Below are 24,740 nucleotides of genomic sequence, written 5' to 3'. Positions count from 1 at the left end.
CTAGACGAACATCTGGGTGGTGGTATAAAACTGAATTTTTATAGACTTTAATTCATTTTATATTAAGGAAAAACATCTTATAAAATTATAATGTCATCAACTCAAATACAGTGTTTTATGTAAAAGTAATTTTAAAGTTTAATAGATTGTAAATATTTTTTGTACGATTATTGAATCAATTCTGGTTTAAATTAAATAAAATCGTTGCTTTATTATAATCAAATAAAAATTATATTGTTATCTTATGCAAGTACGTTAAATATCACCAAAATTGTTATTATACTGCTAAAACAAATAATTAACAGAGTGTTATAAAGACCGATTTATTACTTTGTTCATTGTATATAGTAAAACAGTAATAAATATTTTATTATATGATATCAATTTGTATACAACCCAAATTTATGACTTTTTGGCTCGATTAATATATGATTTGTATTCTGTACAAGCTTATTAAATTAATATAATATTGCTAACAAATTAATATTTACTATTGCGATTGAAATACAGGTATTGTTTTATAAATAATTTATCACATATTGATGATATATTATTTGTACTCAAATTAGTAAAAATGGAATGTAAACAAAATTTATACTTATTGTTAAAATCTCTATAAAATATCTGATAATTTGCTGTTTTGCAATTTTTTTTACTTTTTTCATTAGATCTCCGAAACCGTACAAGTAAAGTGTTTTTGTATTATTAAAATCGGACGCTCCGTCCTCTTAAAAACTGAGTTACCGTTTTTGACACTTTTTGCCCCGTATCTTCGGAACGGCTAGACCTGCCTTCGACAAAAACTAATCAGCACGTCTCCTTATCGATACGAATCGAATGTTTTTTGAATTATTTAAATCGGTTGATCGGTGTTCCCGAAATCGTCGACAAAAATTTGTATCCGCACACACACACGCACACACACACATACACCACACATACATCAATTTTTTCTAAGGTATGCCAAAATATTCAGAAACCTTTGAAATGTAAAGATATAAAAAATTTTCATTTTAGATTTTTTTGCGATTACTATAACTTGTCCTACGGAAACTTAATTATAATTTCATGGTTGCCATGTTATTAGCAGTCCAAACAAATATTTTGATTAATGAACTTATATAATATTTATGTTCTATAATAAATTTAGAAAGCGCAGTATAAAAATAATCCGCAGAAATATATCAAATTTATTTTACCAAAGTTATTTTTTGGCTCGAACGTGCTCTTATATCAGAATAAGGAATCGCTCTCAAGAGTTATGAATAATAAAACAACTACTTGACATTAGTCCGTATATTTCTGTAAAGGTCGTGGCAGCTGAGCAAATTATAATATTATACAGAAAATCGTATTATGTAATGAAATAAGTTTTCTAAAACTCTCTTTGCAATTATTAATAGAATTTACATAAATATTACTTATGTAATTTATAACAAATTCAATATAGTTCAGGTAATAGTCCTTACATATTAGGGTGGTTTATAATATGGACATTTTCGAATTTCTTTGTTTCCAAGAGCTCAAATGGTTCCAAATTGATAAAAAACAATTCTCTGAAAATTGTAGCTCTTAATATTAACTTTTAGATAGTGCGCAATTCAATCAAACTTTGTATGGAATAGCATGGAAAAAAATTTGAAAATTAAAAAAAAAATTTAGGCTCAACTTAGCGACAAATGAATTAAAAGTGAAAATTCGTGTCATTTTTTATTGAAAATTCGACGTCCTGCTAAATTTTTGTAAATTTTTTCATGCTATTTCCATACGAATCTTTGATTGAATTGCGCTCTATCTAAAAAACAATATTAAGAGCTAAAACTGTCAGAGAATTGCTTTTTATCAATTTGGAACCATTTGAGCCCTTGAGAGCAAAATTATAAATGTCCATATTAAGGACCATCCTATTATATCATATTTCATTTGATACTTACATTATTTTATTATTATATATTATTTTTTAATTTTTAATTATTTTATTAATTTTTTAAATATTTTATATTTTTTATTGTTTTATATTAATTCTTAATGTTTTTTTCAATTAGGTTTTAAATTTGGGTTGGAAACCTTAAAACCGAAATATGTAACTACCAAAAGCTCAGTCCATATCTTGAATTTTAAATCAGCAAATCTTGGATATAGTATTTAATGAAAAGTGTCTTAACCAAATGTTTTTATGAGTTACGTTACTATATTTCAGTTATGATAGTGTTCTATTTGGATAGTTCCCAAAAGTGAAAATTATAATGGGTTTAATTTCATTCTATTTAGCGGACGAACTCATATATTTGGACAAATGGGGCGGAATAAGCTTATTATTCGCTTCGAATCAATCAGAAAAGACTATTATCCAACCAGACATACGTAAGTCTATATCATAATAAAATAATTTAATAATAAAAATAATGAATTTGAAGAACCTTATATTAATTAATAAAATTGCACTGAACATGTTTTTATTATGTTCTAATAAAAGAAAAATATAAAATGTTTGAATAAAATTATTTTTTTCAGAGGAGCTTAAATCCAGCCAGGTTCAGTATTTCGGCTGACCGAAGATTTTTACTTCTGGCGCAAAATGTTCAAAAACTCTTCAGACATTCTTGTCTAGCCCAATATGCCGTGTACGACATGAAACAAGGTAAAAATTTAATACAAAAAATTAAACGATTACAAATTATTCTGATAATTCTTTGATGTACCGAACTATACATAAGCCAAGAATAAACAAGAAAAATGGCAGAAATTTTCCAAGTCATTGTTCAAACTGTTTCCATTACAAACAATTGAAGATATATCAAAATAAGGTTGACAATATCTGACAATGAGTGCCATTATCTGTTTTTATTGATTTTTTGCAGTGTATTATTTCTGATCAAAGGTTAAAAAAAGTTTATCTTGAGATCTTGTTCTTATACTAGCACGTTGTAGACAAAGTAAATATTTCATTTTTATTTAACAATATTAAACCTGTGAGATAAGCCAATTAAAAACTGCTCATATAGATAATTTATGATTTCACGTTTTAACAAGTTTAACCAATCTATTCGAAATCAATAATACCTTTAAATGTAAAAAAATATAAAACAAAGAAATGTAACTGGCTTGATTTATTTGCTAAAAACAGCTGATAAACGGCAAAATTCTTCGAATTTGCACTTGATCTATATAAAAATATTTCGGTTTTAGCAATAGATTAATCACGCCACCTTTTTATATATTTAGAGACTGTTTTTCAGATGTAATTACAATATATCAATCATACTGATATTGTATATTATTTCGATAAGGAACATTCATGCAAAAAGCGTCCATTAGTCTCGTCTATCAAATTGATGAAAACATGAAATATATTGACATGACTGTATTTTTTGGATCATGACACAAGTAATTAATTTCAAAACTCATTGATCCAATCAGTACCAGATTAAATAACTAAATAATTACCAATCAAGGATTAAAATATAATTGTAATTTTTAAATGAGAGATGAATAGGATACTCTATGTAAAATATCATAGGGGTAAAAACCAATATTTTGTAATTTCAAAACTCATTGATCCAATCAGTACCAGATTAAATAACTAAATAATTACCAATCAAAGATTAAAATATAATTGTAATTTTTAAATGAGAGATGAATTAGGATACTCTATGTAAAATATCATAGGGGTAAAAACCAATATTTTGGAAAAAAAATTAACCAAACTTTAAATTAGAAATGTAAAATTATAATAGAGATCAATTCAAATATTATGTAAAATTACATGAGTAAAAATCAGATTTGTTACAACTTCAAATCGAATAAATTCATTTAAAGACGTTTTCTAAGTAAAAATAGAATACTATATAACAATATGAAAATCATTACAGACTTCTAAAAAGCAGCTATTACCCAGAAAACAAAATACAAAATATATTCGAACGACATACATCATCAATCTTCTTTACATGCAATGTATCTATTCGTTTATTCAAACTTTTGCAAACCATGAACTTTCGTTCGAGAAATTTTTGCATTGAATATTTTTTAATATTCTTCATATTTTGTAATAAAGTTTAACATAGTATATGTGAGAAAATCGTTCAAATTCCCATCATCGAGGTAAAAAGTTCCGAGGCATCGAGAAGGTCATATATAAAAGATATTTGGGAGATAATGCGAAAACCAATATCTGGGTTACACATGTGGTTTCTCCGACTTGCCATTATCGACACGTGTTGCATTTGTGGAAGAACTCTGATTCAAACAAGAGATGATGTGTGGGACGTTTATTTTTTGTTGGATCATGTTCTGGGGAAAACGATTTTTATTCAATTTTGTATCGGAAGATGAATTTTGAGAAGAACCGTGAAAGTATTGTAAGTTAATGGCTTGGCAAAGTCGAAACTGATTACTTCATTTAAATGTGTTATAGCTATATAAAAGATTCATACTCGCTTAAATAATATGTATTAAATAGAGTGTCCGGTATTAGGTGCTGTCCGGCGTTACGGAACTTCCCCCTACCAAAAAGAAAAAAAAAAATTTTCAAAAATTTAAAAAACTTTTAAAGCATTTCAAATTTAAGTTAAGGTACATAAAGTTTCAGGAATTTGCCTTAAGGCACGATGCCAGGCTCCACTACTAAGCTACATATTTATTCATCAGGTTCTTCAAGCAACCAAACTGTTAGGCAATTCAAAATATAATTTTGCACCCAACGCTTGCGTCTAAAACCATCCCATTATTACGCTAAGACAGTTCTTGTGTTCTCAAATATTTCTCCGGTAATTCTCAAGTGTGTAATTCCCCAGAACATACTCCTAAAATTTAAGTACCCCGTCTTCCACATACTCCGGTTATTAGCTCCGGCTAGTATTGTTTCGGTCCCATTCTGGAGACCGAATAACTTGGTTATGGTCTTATGGGGCAGCCGGCGATAATGTTTAACAGTAATGTGCACCAGTATCACGAACCCTTGAAATAATAAACGACCAGAACATTTCGTGATTTGAATATGAAATAGTATTGATCTGCTAACATTAATATATATACATGTATTCTTGAAATATTAGCAGTTACTAAGTCGAAAATAAATGAAACATTAATGGCGAAAGATGCCCATTCTGTTTGACCAATTTTAATTAACATTGAATATAAAACCATGTCAAGTCGAAAAGATTTCAGACAGAAATCCATCTGTTTGTAAAATTTTTTTGCATTATATCAAAAGTAATATGTTCAACTGAGGACAATATAGACATCTATATCGATTCTAATAGAATTCCTCTATTAGGTTGTTTAGCTACATAATATGCTCACAATATTGAACAGGATCAATTTATATTTATGACATGAATTACTTTCTCCGCAAACAACCTTGTCCTCCACATGAATTATGAAATATGCCATTCCAAGAATCCGCACGTATAACATGGAAAATAAGATAAGCAAATCAAGGTTTTATTTGTAAATCACATTTTTATACCGTTTTTATAAGTAGATATATGTATAAATTATTAATAAATTTGTACATAACTTCTAACTACATCTTTTGAATAGTTTTTTAGTATTAGGCCGTCAGCAAAATAATGTAGAAATAAATTTAAATATAATTTCCACATGGACAGGAACTTGTACAGTATCAATCTGGCGAATTTAATAAACAAATATTTTAATAATTGATAAATTAATTTATGTACTGTTTATGTAATAATACGTATCATTTTTTAATTTCAGTGAAAATAGAAATATCATTTTGGAGAAATGTTATATTTTTCAGTATTGTAGAAATTTTCAAGATTTCATCTAACAAATTACATTCATGTATATAATAGTCACAATGAAATACAATATATTAGGGGAAAATCCCGTAATGCCGGACCCTAGTGCCGGACACTCTATTTAACACGTATTATTTAGGCAAGTATAAAATCTTTTTAAAGACATTAAGAGTGTGAAGATAGCAACATATGTGTTCAATGCAGGTTATTTTGAAATGTCCGGTACTAGGTGCCACTTTCTAAAATCATATTTTGTGTTACCAATGTTTTATTGATAGTATTAATTATTTTTAGCAAAGGTTGCGTTTTTGTTAATTCAGTTTGATTTCTAACTTTGTTATTTAACATAAGTTATAATTTAATAAACATTTCGTAAATATTTTTTTGATTTATTTATAAATAACCTTAGGTGTCCGGCACTCGGGGACTTCCCCCTACTACGACAATGACAATATTTTTGTCAAGTTTTTGCCACTATTTATATAAATTGCACCACGTGCCTTTCGAGATTTTATCCCTTGCACTTGCTCTATTACTATCTGCAGTCTATTATTTACTGTCCATAATTATTTTACTGAATAATATTGCTTATGTTAATAAATTTGAGCAAAATCGAATCATGTTCCGTGAATCCAGAACATTTCGCGGTGGCTGAATTACCGAATGCGATTTCCGTTTGCGTTAGCGGTTACAGAGAGCAACCTATAACCTATTACCGACGTTTGTAATAATTTACCATTTCATACAAAACCATTATTATATATGGTTTCATATGTGTATCATACGGGAAATATATCAGGGATAGTCGAGGGATAGAGAATAGGGGTATAATTTACATTGAAAGATTCAAACATCGTGCCTAAAATAGTTGGAATATAGAATTAGGTTCAATACGAATCTTTTTTGAACTTAAAAAATTAAACAAATGTATAATTTACTACAGATTTAGCTCTGATTATTCATTTTTATCATTACTATTAATATTTGTTTGATCATCTATTTACATAAGACATTAAATCAATTGTCCAATGAACAAAAATCTAAGAACCGCTTCCAGTAATGAAGTTCCATATAATGAAATTATAAAAATAAGAAAAAAGACAAAATATATTTTTTCTAATTGATAAAATCAACATTAGGAATTTTTCGATTCGATTTTTGGGAAGTCATTATTCTGTTATGAAGTTGATCCAAAAACTTTTTCGCAAGCTATTCGGATGTTCAGTCAGCTGAAAAAATTCTCAAAATTCCTAAGAATCTAAATTTTGATTAAAAATATTAAATCTTATGTACATATCAAAATATCCGGTAGCAAGTGCAATTTTATTTATCAACAGATAAAAAGTACATAAATATCTTATCAAATATACGTCGTAGAAACAATTATTTTGACTGATAAGATATAAATTATATGAATTATTAAATTAGTCATCTTACTGCTGTATTAAAAATTATCATCCGTAGATGTAACTTATCTCTTCGAATGTTGTACACTTTTGTGTTCAAAAGGTTAGTAATGCAAAATATATTCAATTCGAAGCATTCTTTTAATTTTATTTTCAATAGCAATCAGAAAATATGACAATTCTATGAGCTATTTGGCTTATGTTATTCACATACATACACACACACTTTCAAACACACATATAAATTAATCTGATAAAATATTGATAATTAGACTAATAATAATCACTTCAATAAGTAATTTTACTATTCTGTTCATATTAGGTTGTGATAGTTCTAAAGGTCCTCCATATTATCTTTAGGCAGCTTTTTCTTCAGTCTTCTTGAAGTTGCTGTCTCAAGAAGCTGAGTGGCTATATAGTTTGTATGATGTTCTAGTTTATGAAAATGTTTTACACTGTTGATTTGTATAATTCTGTTTATAAATTCAACATGAAGATCATCGTGTAAGGTTTTATTGCTAACATACCACGGAATTTGCATCAGTAATCTGCCTTAATAATTTCGATTGGGCACGTTGCATTAGCACGATATGTTGGATTTGCTCGCACAACCCCACAATTCTATGCCATAAGTCCATATTGGTTTTATTACTGCCTTGTTTGAAAGATGAAATCGATAATTTTACTTTCGGTGAAATTTTATTCACTCAGGCCAAATTTTTGCTTATTGTGTTTTCAGAATTACTATATTTAAATAAATGATTAACATATTATAGGATATACAGTAATAGAATAATTGTCTGTATAATAACCACAAGATGGATATTTCATAATTAAAAAAATCTACATTTGCTATTGCAGCTTGCCAAGTTTAGTGTAGTCTGCTATTTGGTGTGTGTGTCTATTATTTGGTAAAAAATATCTATTTTTTAGTAAGGTTTCATTGCTAACGAATTCTAAACGAATTTTGGACATAGTTGAAATAGTTCAATTTTGTATCATTTATAGCAAATTGACTAATATTCAATGCCTAAGATATTTTTCAGTCATAGCTTTAGGCCTCGTGAAAATTGAAAAATATATGTTGCATTATATTTTCGTTATGCCACAATACCTTGTACCAATATTTTATTAGGCAAGTTTCAATTTACATTCAGCGTTATTTAATCAACCTTACCAATCACTTTAAATTCAAATGTCTTTATCGATTATTATTGTATGGAAAGATTTTGACACGCGTAGATTGATTACGAAACAGAGAGTCTCTATCAGAAATTCGCATCATGGCGGAATTAGACGTCTAATCATTCGACGTGAATAATAATCGCGCTGACTGACGTCGTCGGAACATTTTGATTCCAAACTTTAGACTATTATGCGCCGCCTCGCACTTTATTATGACGATCACAACAATGAACTGCTTTTAATGCTGATGTGGAACCCTGTCAAAATAATAACTAGAGCAAAGCCAACACAACATTCTGAAAGCAGAATTTGCTATATATATGGTACAAAAATAAATGAAGTCCAACATTTGGTCTGGAGGCGAAAACTGAATCTGGTTTCTAGGTTTGATACCCCATGAAGAACATGTTTTATGTTTATTAAAAATTATTATTATTAGGAAATAGATTGATAGGTATTTTTTTATATACTTGAACGTTGAACTTAATTCAGTTAAGTTTTGCTGTAACAAATATTTTCTACTCATTTGCTGTTTTTATTGGTTATTATGTCACCCAATTTTGATGTTTAGATTTTGTTGTTAAATTTGTAAACATAAGTTTTTGGTATTTTCGATGAAATGATTAAGCTCCCGATTTTTGTAATTGAGTTCTAACAATCTATTTAATAATCTACTATTATTACTAAAGTTTTATTTTCATCCCTTATTTCGAGTGGCAGTAATCTCGTCATACAATTCGACTTGAGTGGCTGAAGATAACATCGATAACAAGGTGTAGAGACTAGAGAATCGCCTGAGCTGCCCAAATTTCGTGTTAAACCCAATTAAGATTAAGTGTTGATTAGGAGTCAGATATTGTCTAGAGTTTACATAAAGATGCTCTTATTCTGAAATTGGAGATTTGCCAGGATAACAACTCGTGATTGATTCCGTTTTAACATTAAAAATTTTTACCTTTACAATTTCTGCAATACTGGTGATTTTTTTAATAATTATAATTAGAATCGACTTATTAGTAATGAGTGTGAAATTTTATGACAACTGTTCTAGAATGAAAAAACAAAAAAATCCACTAGTAATATATAAAAGTTATTAACTTCCCGAAGGAGAAGTTTATGTTTTCATCAAAAAATCCAATTCGCTAATATTATGTATTCTCGACGTTTCAACCTGAATCGAATGAGACCAAATTTGGAAAAAGTATGTGTGTGTGTATGTGTGAACAGATTTTTTGCCGTAAATCGTCATTTTCTCAAAAACGGCTGGACCGATTTCAAAAATTTAAAGGCCATTCGATGTATCTCGATGAGGACTAACGTTTCTCAGTTATGTTCGGCAATCGGCCGAGCCGTTTCTTTGTGAATCTCAGACAAGTGAAAAACTTTTCGTTCACGTTTTAGCCCGCATTTCTGAAATGCAAATTCAAAAACTGTTCAAAACATATTGGTAGGTAGGGAATCGCGACCTGATTAGTTTTTGGTAAAGATCGGCCGGGCCGTTTTCTTATAATAAAGTGTTGAAATTTTTTTTTTGACGATTTGCATGAATTTTTCTGACGGTAGATACCATAGTCTTATAGATCATACTAAAATATTACGGTCCTACGACAATCGTTTATAGGAATACTCTTAATCACTCATAAATTAATTTATTTTTTATTGATTAAATCGATTATTTACACATATCGGGAAGTTCATGTAACTTGCCTCAAGGCAAAATACCAATACCAACTAGTTTATTGTTGTTGCTCTAGTAGATACGTCACTGGGTGTATCTACTAATTTGTAATCAACTTTATTTTATCATTTATTTGTCGGAATTCTCTGCTTCATGTAATAATATACGCATATTGCATCATAAAATTGAATTAAAAAAAATGTTGTTTTTGTTTATGTATTATTTGTGAAAAAAATTTTTCACAATACACACGAGTTAAACAATGATTCCTGAAGTGGTTCACATGAATTTCTAAGGGTCCATGAGAGGAAGTATGCATTAGATAAAATAATGTATAAAATAAACATGTATTTTATACATTACTTTACTTTAAATGTTTAATAATAAACCTTAGTACAGATAGAATTTGTGAAAAAAATCGATTATTGGTAAATAGAGAATTTAGATTTCAAAAAAAATCTAAATTAAAAAAAAAAATCAAAGTATAAAAAAAAACAAATTTTGCATACAGGTCCATTTTTTTCAAAAATCTAATTTTTCCAAAGTTTTGCAAAAATTTTTTTTTAATAATTTAGTTTTCGGTACGAGAAGTTCCAGCAATTTGCCTTAAGGCACGATGCCATACACCACTAGTTGTTTATATATTTTATACTCTTCTATAATCATGCTTTCATTTCACCCATGTCAATAATACTTTTTCTTTCCCAGGGATTACTACCACTTAACGCCGTTTCCCGAAGACGAGTCCTGGCCGTTTCTCCTGCACGCGGAATGGGCGCCTCGAGTGCACGGCCTGATCATGGTTTACGACTACGACATCTACTACCGTCCGGCGCCGAGGTCCGCGACCGGTTACCGGATCACGAACACCGCCATACCCGGAGTCGTCTACAATGGGGTACCGGACTGGCTTTACGAAGGTCAGGGAATTTTTTTTTTATTTATTTTTGTAATATTTTTTTTTAATAGCAATCAGAATACAGTACAATCCTATAAGCTATTTGGCATACATCGTTTACTCACAAACAAATGTATGTGTCGTTTAATCACATATATATACGAGGTGTGTTCAAAAAGTACCCGGAATTACTAATAATTAAATTTCGCGGGTCTGGAGTGTCTGATTGTCAAAAATTTTTTTTTATTGTGTTGGTATACATGCCCCTAAAGTATGATGAAATTTTCAGCTATTTCACTGTTTACTTTGTCTGTGGTAGTCGCTAAGGTTCGACGTGTTTTTCTGAGCTCGGCGATTTTTACAATGGAAGAATTGAAAAGTCAAAGAATTTGTATTAAATTTTGCGTAAAAAATGAAATAAAGTGTTGCAAAGTGCAAAAATTCACCAGATATGGCTCCGTGTGACTTTTTCCTATTCCCAAAGTTGAAGAGACCCATGAAAGGACGGCGGTTTTCCTCGATTGAAGAAATAAAGGCCGAATCGCTGAGAGTGCTCAAGGACATATCAAAAAGTGAATATCAAGGGTGCTTCGAAAATTGGAAAAAACGCTGGCATAAGTGTATTATATCTGGGGGGGACTACTTTGAAGGGGACCACATTAATGTAGACGAATAAATAAATATTTTTTTGAAAAAACGAAAATTCCGGGTACTTTTTGAACAGACCTCGTATATATATTATATATATATATATATATATATATATATATATATATATATATATATTCTGATAAATATAGCATGAGAATCACTCCGATAAGTGAATTTACCAATACTGTTCATATATGGAAGATGTGGTAGTGCTGAAGATCTTCAATATTATCTTTGGGTAGCTTCTTTTTCAGTCTTCTTTAAATTTGTGTCTGAAGAAGCTGAGTGACTATAGAATTTGAATGATTTTGCAGTTTTTAAAATGTTTGACTCTGTTGATTTTTATAACTCTACTAGCAAACCCGACGAACTCCGTTTCGCCACCAGATGGTTTCGTGAGAAAGATGAAGAAATTTTTTGTTTGTTTTATATTTGAAAAGGAAAAATGTGATTTTATTATACAACAGTAATGAATTTATTTCGATTACAAAAATGAAGTGTTTTTAGTTGAACTTCTCTAAGTAAATGAAAGTGAATCCGCAAATTATCCGTTTCATTGAAGTGCTCTTTGGTAAACCACATTTTTTGTTTTTTGGTCTGACGATAACACAAACAAAGCAGATGGTTTTCCAACTCGTGAACAGGCAACGTATAACTGCCCATGTGAAAAACAATGATTTTCTAAATAATCTATTTGAAATTTATCCCGCAAATACTAAGCGATTGGCCTTGCGACTTGCTATTGCAAACGCAAGGCGAACTGGAAATTGCAATCGTTTGAAGTCAAACCAAATCGCCAGCAATTTTTGATTGAATGGTGAAATTCAGTGCGTGTACATCATTATACTTTGCGGCAAGAATTGTTCGTTGACTTAACCAAGCATAATTTTGATAATTCTCACTAATGTCATTACTCGAATTTTTAATTACGGTGCGAGAAGTTTCAGCAGCTTGCATTAAGGCACGATGCCATGCACAAATAATTTTCTTAACTATAAACTTTGCGGAGCCCGAGACCTTTCCAACGAATGCAAAATTGTCTAAATCGGTTCGTGCGTTCTGGAGTTATTTCGTCAGGAAGGTAAACCGGACTTATTTTTATATATAAGAAGATATAAACATCAAAGTCATATTTTTATTCATAAATTAATTTCTAAATCATTTGTTTTGTACCTTACTCTGTAATTGTCTTTATAATTAACTAAATATCATCGAAAAATATTGTGGATTCAAATCAATGTTTTGAACTCATTTGAATATAATTTGAAAGATACATTTTTTTTGTAAACCTTACGGTTTATAAGATTTATCTGCTAAGATAGTATTATTTAGTTGAATCATCACAAAGCACTTATATAGATATTTATAAATTTATAAAACAAAGCTTTGATAATCAATACATAAATTTAGTGAAAAAATATTATTTATCTTGAAGTGCAAAGTGAATTGCTTTACAAATATAGAAGATATATTTGAAGGTTTTTTAAAACAATTGAAAATCACATTGTAGTGTATTACTTATCACCTTAAGTGCAAAAATCAAAAACAAACAAAACTAGCTGTAAGTGGAATTCTGTCTTGAGGCAATTATGGCATCGTGCCTTAAGGCAAATTGCTGGAACTTCCCGCACCGTAACGAAATGTTCGAGGAATATACTGAATGTTTTCAAGTAGATTATTATAAATATTGTAATATTGTGTAATATTTATAAGAATTATATAAACCGAATTGCAGAGTTGAAATTATTTCTAAAGTATATTAGAACTATAGTCAGAATTAAAAATAAAATCTGAAATATATTTTCGATACACAAAATACTAAACAAAAAAAAAAAAAAAAAAAAAAAAAAAAAAAAAAAAAATTGGAACAAATTTTTTTTCAAAATCAATTATTTTGTTAAGACAAGCAGAAAGTTCTTTGAATCATTTAAATCGGACGCTTAGTTCTCTCAAAAACTGCCATTTTTTACATATTTAGCTCCGTATCTTCGAAATGGCTGGGCCTGCCTTTGCCAAAAACAAATAAACACTTCTCCCAATCATTACTAATTGAATGTTTTTTAGATCATTCAAATCGGATACTCCGTTCGCTCAAACATTCGATTTCTATTTTCTGCACTCTTTGCTCCGTATCTCCGAAACGGCTGGACCTGCCTTTGTCAAAAACTAATCAGCTCTTTTCCCAATCAATAGGAATCGAATGATTTTTGAACCATTCAAATCGGTTGATCCGTGCGCCCTAAAACGTGACTGGAAATTTGTATCCACACATACATACACACACACACACACACACACACACACACACACACATCCATTTTTTCTGAGGTATGCCAAAACGTTCAGAAACCTTCAAAACGTCGAGAAATGTAAAAATTTTCAATTCCGATTTTCGGCCCATTACAATAACTTACCCTACGGGAAGTTAATAATTAAATCACTAACCAATGTGAGCAAAATGTACTACCAAAAATCATATTTTAGTTTTTTTTTTTGAAATTCTTCAATAATAAAATTATCAAGTATTTTACCATTTTACAGTCCCGATTAAATGTGCCAACTTTTGACCGTATAAAAAGAAATTAGTTCAACAACTTAGGGCAAATGAGTTATTGTTTTTGATTCTAAGAAATGTTTCAAGATAAGAAATGAAATAAAGCAATAATTCAAAATTAACCACAATAACCAAAAAATTATTATAATTCAAGCAAAGCCTTAAATTGCTCTTTAATTTAAGGCTTTGCTTGAATTATTTCCAAACTACGTGAGATCCGGGGCAACCCTGTATCAAAAACCTGCTTGCCCAAACACGGAAAAGTTCACCATCTTTTCTAAATTTTTATCTTTTAGTTCACAATTCTTTAATAAAAAATGCGTGCAAAAACTTTTGACTACTCATTTTCGCCAAATTCTCAAATTGTAATTTTTCATTTTCAATGAATATAAAAAACATCAAAAACTACTTAAAATAACATTTATCCAGCTCCATAAACTCTCGCATTAAACTTTCTATGAAATTATATAAAAACGTTATGACAAAGCAGTTTTATTATACCAAATCTTATTATGAACACAATGACTTTAAAATAATTTATAATCTTTTTTGTATATTATATGGTGGCACGATATATACTCGTATACTACACCCAGTTTTTATTATTTAAAAAATATTTTTCATGAAAAATATAAATTATGATGTGAGGTAATATTACACTAGACAACGTTCTTTATTATATTGAACTTTCCGATAGAAAAGAATTAAAAATTATTTTCTTGTTTGAAGACGAACAAAGCTTTGAGTAATATATAAGGATCGAGGAAACTTAATCATTTATTTATATTTTGTAGAGGCAAAAAGTAATATCATAATTTAAGATTGCAGAAATTAATACGTATATTAAAATATTCTTGAAACAAATTATTCTCAAAAATATTTAGATTTTTATGGCAAGAACAATTCGCCATAAAATAAATGCCTTTTATTAGGATGAAATTAATTTGTATAGCTGGCCATTTGTGTTTAATTTTAGTAACTTATTTGATTGCAAACATATTATTTTATTTTATTGTACTTTGTCTTAAAAATTAGATTAAAATTTATTTTGATCATATTTTTTCAAATTCTATAATTTATATTTAACTTGATTTTATATGTTATACTTTGGGTACTTATACATTTAGTAATGTATTTTCTGCCTCAATTAAAAATATTTTATTTATTCGAAGTATAAAATCGGATTTAGTTTGACCCAGATATATTTTCATGGCAATATTTGCCTGTTATGGAAAATATGATTTTACATACAATCCTATTATCCCGAAACAACGTTTTTGACATTTTAAATTCCATCCTGAATATGTATTGAAATTTTTGTCATATTATCGACATATAGTTTGTATCATATTCGATTCATAAAAAATAAATGCGATTTGAAAAACACTTTGATGTTATATGACATACATAGAGGAGTCGACGTAACTTTTTAGAATAAAAAAATGTAAAATCTCTTATCCACATTTCCATCTTAGTATTTTCAGTATTTTTTGGAAATTAGTTTTATGGTTTTACAACCCAAATCTTTACAGTTTATATCCTATTTTATTTTCGTAAATTATATAAATCATAACCAAATAAAAAAAATATTTCTTCTACCGACTCCTTGAAATAGAGAAGTGGAAAGTCACTCATTTTCCACTTTTCCATTTTCCTCATCGAATTTTCAACATGTCATTTATCTTCGACAAATTATTAATGATTCCCTGCTCGAAAATAAAGGAACTTAAAATAAATGAATCCGAACAGCGTGTGCAAATTTATATCTCGACTTTATTTTTGTTATGCAGATAAATGGAATAATTTTCGGCGTATTAATTAAGTTTATAATTGAGTTTTCAAGTGTACGCTCACGCTCTGTCGGATTAATTTCATTTTTGCGAACCTGATATAACGAAATATATTAAAATTATTATATTAAAACATACACATTAATAAAATATATATATATTTAAACAAACCATAAAGTTGCACTTAAAAGCTCATAATTTCCAAACATGAAATATTTTTTTCATTCAAAATTTCTTCAGGATAGTTAGGTTCTATACTATCACCCCGTTTCAAATTGACGTTGAGTTCTGGGATACCCTGTATGTATATTTTATAGAATTTTATAAGAAAAATGACGCAAACCATAAAGTACAAAAGCCAGAAAAATTATTTGGAATATTTTTTGTTTATTTGTTAAATTAATCATTTTTCAACACTAACTCAGATTAATTAATATTTATTGGAAACGTATTCGCATTAGATTGATTGATATATATTAATAAATTTATATAATTTTGATTAAGTAATGATTTATAGTAAAAATTATTATTTTACATTACAGTATATTTTATCGTTGAACAATAGTAATTCATATTTTGAAACATACATTTTGGGTATAAATAATAAAATTATTTATCCAACGACTATCACTTTTTCCTGAAATTTCTGTATCCGTTTCTTTTTATCACAAGGTACCCACATATAAAATGCCATTAAAAGAAAATATTATTCCAGCAAAGAACATACACAGGTTTCTTATTTTATTTCGGCGGAACAAAAAAATTGCTATAAAAGATATGTATAGAAAAAGCTTTTTGTTGCAAATCCCCCTACAAAGCGGAATATCTTAACCTACTTGGTGGTATGAAAGTTTTAGAGAGAAAGCTGGGAGAAATTTTTAACTTTTTAAGAAAATTAGATGAGGAAATAATTTAGACACATTAAAGTTGGCTAATTAATTTTAAATGCTAGATTTCTAAACGTGATTTTAAGTAGTATTGTTATTGAGGACAAATATCTTAGTCAAGACTTTTGCTATATAAAAGCCCTTCTGCAGATCAAAATGAGTCAAAATATTGAATTAAGTTAACATTTCTTCGATATTTCAGAGCATCTCAAATGAAACTTACTATTATTATTATAGAAATTTTCCATTATTCTTTGTATAACTATTTTACATAGAATCTGATGTGACAAAACGAAGTAATACAGCATAATAAATGCGATTCTTAGTAAGGTGACCAATATGAACCTATACTTCTCGAATGATCTGAATCCGGGACAATTTTTTTTTTAGAAAAACCCGGGACACAAGGTGGAAATCCGGGACTGTCCCGGCCAACATACCCAGACTAAAAATCGAAGCCTGACATAAGTAAGAGTCTTTTACTACGTTGTCTTGGACTCTCGGACTATTTTATTTTTTGGGTGATGAAACGTGTGTTTTCGCTGAAGGTTTGATGTATCTCGCGTGTGTTTTCAAATCGTACGCGATTTGAAAAATGAACGAAAACATTTCGGATACGAAAAAGATGCGAAGGTATTTGGACGTCAGAGGAATATATCTTCTGCAAAAGCATTTCCAGCATTCGTGTGCGCATTTTTTGTACAGATAATATGTATATAAAAAATTCATTTTGGGTTTTTGTAAGTTTAGAAGTATATACACGACTGTCTAGCCTGTGAAATTTCTCTAATCGGTGAAATATTTGTGATCACAAATCTCTGAGATGGAGAATGAAGAAAGTGGGTAATTTTAGCTGTAAAAGTTTGACTGGCAATAATTAGTTTTATATATTTAATAACTAACTTTGATAATAATAATAAATTTTTATCGTCTGCGCTATTTTCTGCAACATTGTATAATACTCATTTAAAAGCTGCACTTAAAACATTGAAATGAAAGCTTCTTATACTCCTACTATATAAAATAGAGTTACCATAGTTTTAATGAACATTACAGGTAATTTAAACTCTAAACTTTGTTATGATGATTAAATATAAGCTAATTAAATGTAAAAAAGCATTAAATAATTCTGTTTCGTTATATAAAAAAATATACCAAACATTATATTCAACTACATTTCTCAATAGCGAGATTTTCACTGTGTGAAAAATCATCAATTTAACGACATGGAAAAATAATTCGAAATGAAAACATGAATTGAAGTGTCGTTCATTTTTCACTTTTTGAATGCAAAAAAGGTTTTATTTGTATTTGAAAATACAAACGGGAATTCGATGTTTGAACAGCTACGTATTTATAAAAAGTACGCTTGAAATATTTTTAAAAAGTGGCGATAATTGAGATATATATATATATATATATATATATATATATATTAAGGTGGTCCTTAATATGGACATTTTCGAATTTCCTTGCTACCAAGGGCTCAAATAGTTCCAAATTGATAAAAAACAATTCTCTGAAAGTTTTAGCTCTTAATATTGTCTTTTAGATAGAGCGAAATTCAATCAAAGTTTTGTATGGAAATAGCATTTAAAAATAAATTCAAAAATATTGCAGAGCGTCGCATTTTCAATAAAAAATGACACGAATTTTCACTTTTAATTCATTTGTCGCTAAGTTAAACCTAAAAAATTATTTTTATCAATTTTCAAAATTTTTTCCATGCTATTTCCATACGAAGTTTGATTGAATTGCGCACTATCTAAAAGTTAATATTAAGAGCGAAAACTTTCAGAGAATTGTTTGTCCATATTAAGGACCACCCTTATATATATATATATATATATATATATATGTAAGTATAAATTTTTCTGGGTCCGATTACACATGAATCCTTCTGGACACAAAAGAGCATGTCCTTTCCCTAAAATGTTCTAAGTATCTTTCCTTTCAATTGCCTTCGGGTTTTCTTACAATACTTTAGGTGTGATTACAGTATCAGACTATCCATTTGTGAAGATGGTACAAAAACTATCCCAAAAAAAATCTTTCGTCTCTAGAGAGTGGAAGACGAAAAGATTCGAGAATAGATTCCTCCTAATGATGGTAGTACATTTTGTTTTTCGGTAGTCCTAACTACTTGTTTTTGTAGTTGATTGATTTTTTGTCAATGGATTGACGTGGTGAATTTGGTAAAACAATATGAACAGCTGAGAAAGAATAGTTTGTACCAACTGGAACTTCAGATACCATTTCATAATACGAAAAAGTATTCAAGAAAAGGATATTAAACCGAGTGGCTGTTGACTGTATGAGTTTTATCTCGAGATATATTTCACTTAGTTTCGGAGTTCACTTACGGAGGAAAATATATGAACGTGGAATAGAATAGTTCTTTGCATTGCCTTTACCTAGTTTCACACAAGCATTTTTCCTTATATAAGAACGACTTCTATTTGTACAAAGTGTATCTCGATCTCGAAGTATACATTCGAGTTTTCAAAGAGGGAAGGTAAAAATAGAGAGGAATCTGGTAGAGAACTTACTCAAATTGTGAATGATTACCACACAAAATATTACAATCATTTGTATTCTAGTTCACCAAAATCGTGACAAAAATTTAAAGTTGATAAATTCAATTGTTCTCGAGGTTTGGGAGGTTGATGGCTCTGCGGTCAATACTATGAAAACAAATAGTATGTTCTCAAAAATGGATTAATTGTCAATGATTTTATATTTACTCCATTTCCTTTCATAATCTCTTATAAATGTTTGGCATAATCTTTTAGAATTTTAATTACAATTTTTTTTCAATAATTTTTCTAAATTTTCTAATAAATATCTTTTTTAATAAATTATTCATTATCTCTCTACATACTGTGACAAAAACATTTTCCAAGTATGTGTATACAGAAGCAAAGTTTACCCTGACTCCAGTTACGATCGTCGGTGTGTAGATTCATTTAGAAAAGTCACGTAGAATTCGAGACGTTTTATTGTTGTCCCAAGAAGATTTGCGATAGAATTATCTTCGACTTATTTCCTCGGAGATCATTATTGCAACTTTCGGAATTCGGATATTGCAAACGTGCAAAACAATTTTTGGGTAAAGATCTTGGTTACCGCTTAATTAGTGGAAAGAGATTGAAGTAGGAGGAAACTACGATTGTTTGCACACCCGGGAAGGCAAAACTGGCCTTAAATCAAAATGCCACTGACACCTAGTTACTACATAGTTTTAGAAGCTTGTACTCCTTATATCTCCAAAGTTATTAAAAATAATTCCATCAATATATTTTCCTTTGCAGAAGAGATCTTATCATCCAACACGGCCTTATGGATGTCGAACGACGGCCATCTGGTTTTATATGCTTCCTTCAACGATTCCCAAGTAGAAGAGCAACATTTTCCCTGGTTTGGAGTCGCCCAAGGAGCTTCCCTTTACCCAGAAATGAGGTCACTCCGGTACCCTAAACCAGGAACCGCAAATCCGGTTGCAAGATTGATCGTGGCTGATCTGGCGGACCCAAAAAATATCAGGACTAGTATTCTAAAACCGCCAGCACCCTTAGCAGATAAGTGAGTAATGGATAATAAATTGAATTTTCTCTAACAGACTAACCAAATTTTACCAAACTGACTAACAAATCTAACAAGAGCTGTCAACAATGATCAATTGTGGTAAACTCTAAATATTGTTTTTTTTTCTATTTGCAGAGAACATTATTTTACTTCGGCTTCGTGGATATCTTTAACAGAAGTCTGTGTCGTTTGGTTAAATCGACTACAAAATCATTCCATAGTATCTGTATGCAAAAGTCCTGCGTGGAATTGCCAAGAGGTAATAAGAAGTATTAAAAAATAATAATACTAATCAGTACCCATAAACCAAGGTACCTATAAACCAAGACACCTATTTAAATTCAAGAACCCCTTAGTAGCATTCATATTTTTTGTAACACCAGAAATGAGAATCCTTTTTTAAATCAAGAAATCATAAAGAGCATCTTCTATCTGACTTACAGTGATTTTTTATAATTAACCATAAAAATTTATAAAAATTTCTGTGAAAATTTACGCAATCAAAATAATATAAAGCAACGTTTCGTGTAGGCAAATATATAATTTCTGATTAGCATCATAATAACTTACAAGAATATTAAATTCCTTTCGTATGTATACTATTTGCTTGAGCATGATGTAACATTATTCTATTCATGAACTTTAATGAGAAAACTTGCTGGTAAATAATGTTATATTTTCATTATCTTATTTTCGTAGATAATTTTAACTTTATGTGTATAAATTAGTAGAGTTACTACCGTATTTCCTTCTAGCTGATTTAAATGCAAGAAAACTTGCCTTGGATATTAATTCTTAATTATAAATAATAATCAGACTTGGATGAATCCGGAATATTTAATATTATTTGTTGTGTGTCTATGAAATATATTTTAAATTTATATAAAATATGATGATATTTTAATATTATATTATAATTTATTTATTGATTTTAGACAAGTAGTGTATCAGGAGCAGGACGAGGCTGGGTGGAAGCGACTCATCCACCAGTTTTCTTCCCTGATGGGAGTTCGTATGTGACTTTAGCGCCCATTCGCGATGGGCCTGCCGGTATATATATCAATTTATATTATATTATTGAAAAATTCATTATTAAATAATTTTTCTCAAATATTTATTATTATATTATTTATCTATTATTATTTTTCAGGTTACTATAGGCATCTCGTCCATGTACATATAAGCAAAAAGAGAGTTTTGCCTTTGACCCATGGTCGATTCGAAGTAAACAAAATCGTAAAATTAGATCACATCAATGGAGTTATGTAAGTAAACACACCATTTCCAAGAATTTCCATTCTTTATTGAAATGTTTTCCTAAAAATATTTGTATATCTAAAACAATATTTTATCATCAGTGGTAAAAAAGATTTTGCCAATAGCATAAACGTTTTTTGTCTTCGATCAATATTAAACAATATTATTATTATTATTCAACCCAAATAAAACTTTGTCCCAAAGTCAATATTCTGTATTTATTGGAAAATGAGCAAGAAAATTCATTAAGGATATTTTTCATTCCAACTTTGAACAAAACAATATTGCCACAAGTTGTGTTTGAATTTCAAATTAGTTTTGGTGACTGCTGTTAGGAAAATTTCATTACGACGGACGTGAAAATTTAATAAAATTTCTTATTCTGTTCAACTTTGCAGTTTATTTAGGAAGCAATCTCAAGTTTTCCACTCTGTTACAAATGTTGCAACTAGTAGAATATAGGAAACTTTAGTTTGTAAGACAAAGTTAATAATTATAATTGAAGTAGTAAGAAATAAATGATTAGTAGGATTTTTGCAGGCACTATATGGGACATGGTAATAAATAACGTTTTAAAATCGATTTTATTACAAACTAGTTATTTCTCGCAATATTCATTACCGCAACCACTTTGGAGATAAGTGTATGGTATCTCAAAAGGGCAACCCATCGATCAACTATTTTTCTATTTAATAATATATAATCGTTTTAATCAATTAAAAAAATAAAACCTTTATGATTAAAATAATTAAAATTTCTGACCTTTTCATCCGTCATCTCTCAGCTACTACCTCGGGACTCCGCAAGGCCATCCAGGTCGCCAGCATTTGTATAAAGTATCCGCCATGCCCCCAAGACAGGGGGCCTCATTACCGCCACCACTGTGTTTAACTTGCGAGACACAATTGCCTTCAATGGGGTCTGAAGGAAAAAGTGTTACGACCCCATATGCTCCATCACATCGACATGCCCATGATTGGGATGACGATTGGGACGCCGCTGGACAGGCGACAACTGTGGCTCCTACTCCACCTACAAAGAGAAGAAAAAAGAAGAAAGGTTAGAAATTTGAACCAAAAAATTTATAAATAAGTAATAATGATTGGAATAACTAGTTCTTCATGTCGAGTTTACTCGTCATGTAGAAGTAGATTTATATCCTATTATGATTAATTATCTTTTTAGAACAACCAAAAACACCGCCAATTTGCCAATATTACAATGCCGAGTTCAGTCCTGGAAGCTACCTAGTACTAGAATGTCTAGGTCCAGGAATTCCTACGGTTGGCCTATTTAAAGCAATGCCATTGGATTCAAAACTACAATTAGTCATGCACATGCAAAACAATACACTGCTAAAGGTACTACAAATCTCAGTTCAAGCCTTATTAGATAAAATATTATTATTATATTTTATTTCTAGGAACGCATATCAGTAGTCGCTTTACCACAAGTCCGCACATTTCCAGTACAAATTTCAGGAGGCTATCATGCTCACGTGAGACTACATTTGCCTCCTGGTTTAAGAGAAGATGAAATTACTAGATATCCCTTAGTCGTACACGTGTAAGATGAATTTAACAAAAAATATTAAATTTGGTTTAATAAAAAAGTTGTTAAAATGTCGTTTATTACTGTGCAGATATAGTGGTCCAGGTACCCAATTGGTGACTGATAGATGGCACGTAGATTGGAATACATATTTATCAGGAACCAAAGACTACATCGTTGCCCAAATTGATGGTAGAGGCTCTTCTGGACAAGGGTATAAATTAATGCATGAAGTCTATCATAGACTTGGCAGTGTGGAAGTTGCTGATCAGTTAGAAGTTACAGAGTAAGTTCTAATGAAATAAAATTATAAAAACAATATAAAACATGTGAGTATTAATTTTGAAGGTATCTGCGAGATACGTTGCACTTTGTTGATAAAAGAAGAGTAGGTGTTTGGGGCTGGAGCTATGGGGGCTATGTCGGAGCCCTAGCATTAGCAAGTCCACTTGAACTTTTCCAATGCGGTGTATCAGTCGCACCGGTAACTTCATGGAGATTGTACGGTAAATGAATTTTGTCTTAAAACATACATATTGGTATATACAAAAAAAATTGTTTTCTGACGGTTTGTTATTAAAATAATTCAGATTCGACGTACACCGAACGATATATGGGCATGCCGAATGTTACTGCAAACTACAAAGGCTATGAGGATTCTGAATTGCGCAGGCACGCTGATTCTTACGAGATAAATATTTTCTTCTGGTTCATGGAACTGCTGATGACAACGTCCATTTTCAGCAGAGCATGCTGCTGGCAAGAGCCCTGGCCGAAAGAGGCGCCATGTTCAGGCAACAGGTACAAAATAATCTTTTAATAAAAAAATAATTATGAAATTCCATGATAAGCTTCTCCATGGCTCAGAGGTAAGAGCGTTAGTCTGAAACCTCAAGATTCCTCAAGAGTCATTTATAAAGTTTCATCGCAACAGCCTAATAGAACTGTTAAGTTCTAATTTCTAATTGATGCTCAAAAAAAGAAAAAAATATTTTTATTATCTAGGTGTATCCAGATGAAGGTCACACTTTGGGAGGCGTAAAAAAAACATTTGTACCGATCGATGGCTACTTTTCTAGAAGATTGCTTCAGAAAGCAAATTCCACCAGAAGCAAAAGCTGGTTTAAGAAATGGTGGAAGTATAGGTGAATAAAATATCATCATCAAGATTATGAATTCGTCTATATATTTCTTGTATTTAACTATAAAAATGTATATAAAAATTATATTAGTATGAGTGCGACGTATATGTATATTCTTCTGAAATATTTTTTGTATACTTTGTTAATTCGCAATATGTGAAGATCGGAATCTCGAAGTACAAATCTTCGCTTTGCTTAAGTCCTAAAATATTTTAATGATAATTTAATTTATATGTAAGCAGAAATAGTACACTAATTTTAATAATAAATGTACATACTTATAATTTATACCTTGTGGCACCATGTTTACACAATAATATTTTATTGCTTAATTTTTAATTCCTTGCACTGATTTTGACGTTAACACTTGCACTATAGAACAGATACTGAA

The 24,740-nt window shown here is 29.8% G+C and overlaps 1 protein-coding gene across 1 annotated transcript in view; it reads left to right on the top strand.

Annotated features, from left to right (window-relative positions):
* Positions 1 to 24,352, top strand: part of LOC113374487 (prolyl endopeptidase FAP-like) — a gene marked incomplete at both ends in the record, with an annotated part of 51,196 nt that extends 26,844 nt beyond the window's left edge. Inside the window, 9 exon segments of the mRNA XM_026614517.1 lie at positions 22,441 to 22,715; positions 22,842 to 23,017; positions 23,080 to 23,222; positions 23,299 to 23,493; positions 23,556 to 23,713; positions 23,798 to 23,887; positions 23,890 to 24,008; positions 24,213 to 24,248; positions 24,250 to 24,352. Of these exon segments, the coding sequence (XP_026470302.1) occupies positions 22,441 to 22,715; positions 22,842 to 23,017; positions 23,080 to 23,222; positions 23,299 to 23,493; positions 23,556 to 23,713; positions 23,798 to 23,887; positions 23,890 to 24,008; positions 24,213 to 24,248; positions 24,250 to 24,352 (1,295 nt within the window).
* Positions 24,353 to 24,740: the final 388 nt, after the last annotated feature.

This window comes from Ctenocephalides felis, unplaced genomic scaffold (assembly GCF_003426905.1).
Source record: "Ctenocephalides felis isolate EL2017-DRISC unplaced genomic scaffold, ASM342690v1 CF-g0.4_SCAFFOLD_01854, whole genome shotgun sequence".
Taxonomy (NCBI): domain Eukaryota; kingdom Metazoa; phylum Arthropoda; class Insecta; order Siphonaptera; family Pulicidae; genus Ctenocephalides; species Ctenocephalides felis.
The sequence above is the reverse complement of the archived record's forward strand: the minus strand, read 5'-3'. Positions and strand labels throughout refer to the sequence as shown.